At 23.2% G+C, this 8,222-nt stretch overlaps 1 protein-coding gene across 1 annotated transcript in view; it reads right to left on the reverse strand.

Moving 5' to 3' along the window:
- LOC111620970 (neurotrimin-like) overlaps positions 1-8,222 on the reverse strand; it is a 109,991-nt gene that overhangs the window by 28,515 nt on the left and 73,254 nt on the right. The window contains exon 3 of the mRNA XM_023363030.1: positions 1,210-1,420. Within this exon, the coding sequence (XP_023218798.1) occupies positions 1,210-1,420 (211 nt within the window). The remainder of the gene's footprint in view (positions 1-1,209; positions 1,421-8,222) is intronic.

The following is an 8,222-nucleotide window of genomic DNA, read 5'->3' on the forward strand; positions in this document are numbered from 1 at the left end:
TTCCAATGCTTACTGATACATCACATCAAGCTAAAGTAATACCAGTTATTGAAATAACCTNATGAAAGAGATATTTTGTATTTTAAACAAATTACAAGTAAAAGAAATATATATATATATTATATGATACAAATATAGATTTCTGTTATCAAAACCTAAAATAAATTGCATATACAACATCACATCAAGCTAAAGTAATACCAGTTATTGAAATAACCTGAATTCATTTAATGGTTTTTTTTTATTTATTTTCTTTTCCCCTCAATCTGGATGTTTGAAATGGAATTTTCTATTCATAACTAGGAGATTTGTCAAGGACTTTTTCTCATCTAAAATTTTAAATTGAATATTGTGTCTATTCAATTAAATTTAAAAATTAATAATAATAATAATAATAATAATAATAATAATTTCTTCGATAAATTCGAATTATTATTATTATTATTATTGTCATTACTTATTAAATTATTTTCCATTTTTATAACTTAATTAATTATATATTTAAAAGATTAAATTTATTTGTACTTTGTTTAAATTTTACTTAAATTATTATATACAGATCGGATGATTTTAATTAAAGTATTTCTAATCAATGTTGTTTACATAGGATATTTAGCATGCCAAATACAAATAAATTCGCATGGTGACATTTCAAGACACGCGGTAGACATTTCCATAAAGAAAAAATTAATAGAATACTAAAAATCACCACCCTTTTGGCACTTTTGGCGTTGCAAGCCGTATGATTTTCGGTATTTGGAAACTTAAAATGTGTGTGATTTATCGAGGACGTGTTACAAAATTGGCAGCCTTGAAACGGTATCACTACACGTGAGAAGCATCCCAGAGAATCAATTACGGTCGGCCGTTGAACACACTGTTCGCCACACAACATCGTTGAACACACCACATTGAACAATATCCCCTGCATCATTAAGATCTCTGTATAGCAAACTTTGTCTTGTACAGATAAAATATTTGTTGTCTACAGCATCAAAAGTACTATAGTGATGTACTGTACTGTACTTTTATACTAATTCTTTTACAGAAATGTATTCCTCAAGTCTGAAATGTCATTATACTAAATTTGGTTGCATTTAGACTGCTAAATATTTCTCTAGAGAGCGTTTAATAGAGATACTTTAACTAACTTTACCCAGTTTAAATTGAAGTTTTAAGTTTATATTTTTAAATAAAGTTATGACTTACCTAAAACAGTTAGATTGACAAAATGACTAATTTTTGGATCTGAACTGACTTGGCATTCATATGTACCTTCATCTTTCGTTTGAGGATACTTTATTCTTAATGCCCAATCGTTTGTATGTTCCATATGAATGGTTTGAAACCTGTCATCACTAGTATATATCTCTGTTCCTACCGTTAAAAGATTAAAATCTTTTCTTCTTATCCATGTGACCTGAAATAATGATAAAAGAAAATAATAAAAAAATTTTAATAAAATTTTTCCAATTTTAATCAGAAAAAAAAATTTTTTTTTTTTCAACAGAAAAATACAGAAGATGATCTGTATTAAAGTATTAGACATTAAAAAAATGATAAATTTAATCTAAATAATTAATTTTTTAATATAATTTCTTTTACAAAAAATGATAAAAAATATAAAAAATATCATTATAATTAATATAAACGATAAGTTTAATTAATTATCCTTGATTACGTATAAAATTACAAAAAAATATGTCATATTTGTTTATTTAAGTAAGAAATATTGATTTTCTGAATTGTTAATTTACAGTATATTTAATTTATAAATAGAAATATCGAAACATCATATTACAGCAAGACAATTAGTAAAATATGCATATAAAAAACGCGTAAGGAACTTGTATAAACGTTAAAAAATTGCGTCAAAGATGATTCAATTTACGGTAATTGAGAATTTACGTGTTTAGGATCAAGAAAAGCAAAAGAATTGCATAAAAAGAAAAAAAAAGTAGAGCAGTTGATTTGTAACGCAAGCAGCTCGTACTATATTTACTCCTGTTGATGTCATATAGAATCATTGGTTAGAAAAAGGATTAGGAAAATGGACACGAAGAATTCATTACACTTTTCTATTCAATATTACAGATTTTAATTAATTACGTCTCTTGCTTTATCGTTTAAGAACATCAGTAATGACCCTCCTTACTCCTGGTCTATTGTAATGTAAAATGCTGCATCATTTTTTCTCTCTCCTTTTTTTTATCACATTCTATCTTACATCTGGGAGAAGTTTTTACTCTAGAAAGGAATCATTTTTTATTGTTATTTTTTCCCTAGTAAAAAAAAAGAGAAAGTGAAAAACTTTCCTTTTTCATGTATATAAGAATAGCGAGATAACATGCATCCTTCAGAAAGTCTTCTGTATACTGTTTGTAACAATGAATAGTGGTTTAGTAAACTCTACAAAAGCATTTCTGTATTAAATTAAATAAATTAATTTAAATTAGTACATTTTNTATAAATTCAATAAACAAATAATAAAAATTAACATAAATATACAATATTTTACAGTAAAAAATAAGAAAAAATTATATATTTCAAAGTATAAAGTTCTTTAGAAACATTAAATTATTAAATTTTTATATAAAAATAATATAATTAGTCATCTATATAAGAAATCTTTAATCTCTTATTGTACAAACGAATTGCTTTAAACACGTATGTAAAAATAATAAAAAAGGTACTGAATACATATTCTTTAAATAACATAAGAAAAATGCTTCGTGTTAAAAGATTATTTACACAGCATTATCTGTTTTTCTTTTTTTTTAATAAAAAAAAAGAAGAATACCTGTTACACTTCAATCCATTACATGTTGGTAGGTGTTGTTTTCTTTTAGAGGAGAGAAAGTGCTTTACAATTTGTTGCGTGCTAAACATAAATAAATACAATAACTGTCCATTTAGTATAACTCTATTCTGTTTAACCAAACTATCCGTGTACAGTACAGTACAATAACAAAATAACAAATGACAAATAATGTCTACAGAACATTCCAAAATCGTTTATATATGTACTTTTCAATTTTCATATATACTTCACATTTTATTCTTTCTTACATCATAAAGTAACAATAATAACATTAGAAAGAAATATTATTATGTACTTTTATATATATAACATATCTTAAGTTATATTTATGAAAATAGGAAAACAAAATTAACATTTTTGTTTACATTTCGTTTATTAAATTCCTGTGATGTTAAAATTAGATTGATTAACTAATTAAGTTTATAAAGCAATTACATTAAGGTTATGTTAGATTTAAATTGTTACAAATAGTTTATTTAGCAATTTTGAAACGAATTAAATCTTGATTTTTAATTTTTTTTTTATTAATGCGAAGCATTTCATATTAAATAACTTTGATTGTGCTATATACGAGAAGTGATACAATCAGACAAATTAAAGAAAATAAATTAAGTGATTAAAATAAATCAATTGGAGACAATTTTATTAAAATTACAATCAAATTTTTTTTAGAAAATCGCTTGTATGTATGCAAGATTTACGTATGTATTCGCGTATAACACTTACATTTTGTAAATTACAATCTGCTAAACTTATTGTATTCATGAATTTATCTTTGATGGCATCGTATGTGAGATTAGTAATAGCTTACATATGGTGCCATTTATTGTTAAAAATTGTTGATAATAGTGCTTGAGCAGTACAAATGAGAATGATTTTCGATCAGGAACTTTACAAAGATTATGTCCTTTATAATCAATAAAATTTCAACTTATTATCTTTTGTATTGTTCGAAAAATCTATAATACAAGCAAACGAATAAACAAACGAAAAAATAAAAAATAAATGCAGAAAGTTATCTAGTACTTAAAAATTTTCCACGCAAAAAAAGTCAATAATATTATTGTAGACGACAGCATGAATACTTTATTTGCTTCAATACGTGCCCAATTTACATTGATCGAAGTAAAACTAATTTGATNACAGTATATATATATATATATATAATATACTTTTATATTTAGGTAGAGCTTTAATGATTATCCATTACAAATATATTAAAATTAATAACCATAAATATTCAGTTTGGTTGTATAATACATAGTTGAATAGGTAAAGTCAATAAAATTAGGAACTAAATAAAAGAAACAAACAAAAAATTTAATTTTCTCTTTTGTAATTCAATTGTAATTTTTTTTATTTTTTGGTAAAGTATTTTCTTCTCATTTCTTGCTCTTCTCAATAATTTTTGTTCAAAATTATCATTTGAAACTCAATAAAAAGCATTAGAAAAGTAAATAATTATAGGCATTATTTAAGAATCACAATTATTTCATTAATTTTCTTCTAAATCACTATTAAATTCGAAATTTTTAGTTTAAAAATTGATTTAGGAACGTAATTAAGTGGATAAGTTATCATTTATATACATTATTTTAGTGTTAATTATTTCTTAATGCACTAGAACTTCCATTAAATAAAATCAATCTAAAATTATTATTATTTTTTTTCTCTCTCCTCCTTCTTCTACTTGTATTTAAAAGATGATTTAAGTGAGAGTAATTAGAAGGATAAGCAAAATTAAGAATGTTTAAATTTTAACGAGTATAAAATTATTAAATCTGCTATCAGATTAAACTTATCATAGCGTTAAAAATAAATTAAGATCAGTTTAATTTCGGGTATTTGGTAACGTAATTTTTAGATCAATTTATCGAATCTCTTCCGCATCCTCACACGCAGCATCTTTAGAAAATATGAATAAAAATTAATTAAAAAATAGTAAAAGTGAAATTAAAATTTTAATAAATGATTTTTCTAAGATTAATTAATAATTTATTTATAAAAGTAAATTTAAAATATCAATTCTTAACGATAAAAATTTACGTTTAACCGATTTTTGACAGAATGAAGGAAAACTGTAAATTTTAAAGCATTTTTAAAGGAATAATATATCTAAATTATATATTTTTATTCATTTTTTTAACATTAAGATATCTTCTAGCTTCTAATACATTAATTAATATGAGGAAAAAAAAGAAAAATTATTTATTAATTTATCTCACATTGGTTCATATAAAAATATTAATTTGATTGCCTATTGAAGCATAAATTTAATGAAAATAAATTGAAATTTTGCCTTATTATCACCCTCGTTTGTACCTATCAGATGCAGAAAGTATCTTTAATAACCTATAACGTAGATAACACGATAAAAGGTCATACAAACTTTGCTCATCATTAGTAAGTGGTGTCTATTCTGTGTATCGTTTTACGGCTAGTTAAATACTTGTTGGACAAAAGTGCCACGAAAAGATCTCAGCTAATCAATCACTTGGTGTCTGAGGCCAATGTCTGCTTACATCGATCAATAGAAAACCTTAGATCCCATCCTTGTTCCTATTAATTAGTTTAGAAGTATTAAAAAATGACTTAGTTTATCGATCAGTTTGAAACTTTCTTCCCTTTTCAATTTTGTCTTTATGTTATTTATTTTATAAACAATATTGTGTAGAAGCAAATGGAGATTTTTATAGAGGAAAAAAAATAAATAAATGAATAAAAAATTCTTATTGTTTAGTGCAATTTATGATTTAAAGATTTTGCTTTTGGTTTAAGGTTTTATCATGCAGCACAGAAAGAATTGGGTCAGTGAAGTTGTTTTGGAAACATAAATCCTCTACAGTCTACATTAGTAATAAATAAAATCCTGCTTCAATTTTATCGATTAGAGTAATGAACAGCATTCAGAGTTTAATATATGATCCTTTAACAAAAGAAAGTAATTTGACAAAATTCCAACAAAAATGTATATTATCTTACCAATGATCTCAACCAAGAAATCTTCACAAATATTTAATTTTTTCTTTATAAAATATTATGAAAATCGCATTAAATTTGCACTCGGTTTCATTTATATATTATAAATAAAATTTTTAAATCCTTAAATCTATAAAACAAAAATCTTTATCTACGCTCTTCTTTAATTATACAGTATTAAAGAAGAAACAGACTGAAAATTTTTCCTAACCACGTACTAAAACAAACAAAAAAACAATCACAATCTCTTTTTTTTTCCTTTTAAATTCACAAAGAATTTAAATAATGTAACTTAATCTCATTATCTTATTATTAATACTATATAAAACTACTTTGAAGTATGAAACAAATTTAAAATTTCAGCTTAATTTAGAAATAAAATAATAAAAATGCATCACTTAATCGCATATAAAATAAGCCAGTACACTTTTAAACAGAAGAAAATCTTCGATAAATGACATTAATAATTAATACTAATTAATATTCATTCATTTTTATTCATTAATTACTTCAGATGATATTTTACTTGTTTTTATTCCAATTAAATTTCAGCTAACAATTTTTCTTTTCTTTTGTATGTTTTGATTTTTTTTTTAAATATTTATTTTCTTTTTAAATTAGATTAAATAAAAGGCATAATTTCCTTATTTTATATCACATTATTTTCAATCAGTTATTAAATAACAAGCAGTAATGTTCTCATAGATATTCATTATCATACATGGGAGGACAAAAATCCATGCTACAGATAAGGAAAGTATACGTGACGTGTGTACTAAAATTGTGTGTTTTATTACATTTTTTTTTAAAGAAAATATTAATTAATTTTTTTAAATTATAAATTCCTTAAACGAATATTGAACGATTGAAGAGCAGGAAGATAACATTTATAGTGAGAAATGATTAATTTTTTCCCCCTTTCATTAAAGAGAACTGATCAATGATAAACAATTACAAATAGAATAATGACAAATGATGAATTATCTCGTACAATTTACACTCATGTAAGATAAATTTAGAATTAATAATTTTAACTAAAAGTACTTAATTTGTTACTAAAAATATTCAATTAAACATTCATTTTTCTAACTATCAAGAACGAATATAACAAGAAGACAATTACTATTAAATTGTTATGACGTATATAACAATTAGAATTCGATAAATCTAAGTTAATTTTTTAAAATTATTTTATTATATTTTTATATTATTTTTACTGAAATTTTAATAAATTTTAATGTTTCGATTGTCTGAAAGTATCCAAAATGAATTAATTCTAGATTAGCTCAATCTTAATTATGAATACAATTCTAATTAATTTGTAACATTTGGCAAAAGGGATTACAGCCACAAATAGCAAAATAAAGCTAATATTAGCAGAGCTAGATGAATAGAGTGAATTAATTGATTTTAGTTATGGAAGCAAACCAGTATCGACGAGACGTATAACCCATAACTCGCTTCTTTCTCCTTAATAAATACAGATTTTTATATTAAATAAAAATATTTTACGACATTTTATATGTGTTATAAAGAAAATTTTCATCATAATNGTTGCATATCCTTTACTTATTTATATATGTTATAAATAAGTTATTCTAGTTGTTTGCAAAGAATATTTAGATTTATAACGAATATATTTTAAAATATAATATATTTACATTTTAATTATTTTCTGTTTGTTTTCCATTTTATAAATACGTTCCAACAGGTTAACGTCTTCTTCTTTCAAAGCCATTCGTGATGTTTTAATTCTTCGATTGCTGATGCAATTAATTATCTCTGTTACTGATTCACATCTTAATTCATTTATATTCTACGTAACTAATATATATTTGCCACATTATTATTACTAAGCTTACATTTATCTATTGCATGTTTAATTTAGTACAATAGTTGATTATTTTTTCATTGGAAATCTAATTATGTTCATAAAAAATGAGTAGATGACTTGTTTATTAATATTTAATTATGCAATTCTAATTATTTTATTATTTTTCCGCAGAAAAAAAAATTACAGCTAATGATTAAATAACTTTGATTGTGCTATATACGAGAAGTTTTCATTGATAAATGAAAGAGATATTTTGTATTTTAAACAAATTACAAGTAAAAGAAATATATATATATATTATATGATACAAATATAGATTTCTGTTATCAAAACCTAAAATAAATTGCATATACAACATCACATCAAGCTAAAGTAATACCAGTTATTGAAATAACCTGAATTCATTTAATGGTTTTTTTTTATTTATTTTCTTTTCCCCTCAATCTGGATGTTTGAAATGGAATTTTCTATTCATAACTAGGAGATTTGTCAAGGACTTTTTCTCATCTAAAATTTTAAATTGAATATTGTGTCTATTCAATTAAATTTAAAAATTAATAATAATAATAATAATAATAATAATAATGA

The sequence above is a fragment of the Centruroides sculpturatus genome, unplaced genomic scaffold (assembly GCF_000671375.1).
Source record: "Centruroides sculpturatus isolate CEXI.00-Female unplaced genomic scaffold, Cexi_2.0 scaffold102, whole genome shotgun sequence".
NCBI lineage: Eukaryota > Metazoa > Arthropoda > Arachnida > Scorpiones > Buthidae > Centruroides > Centruroides sculpturatus.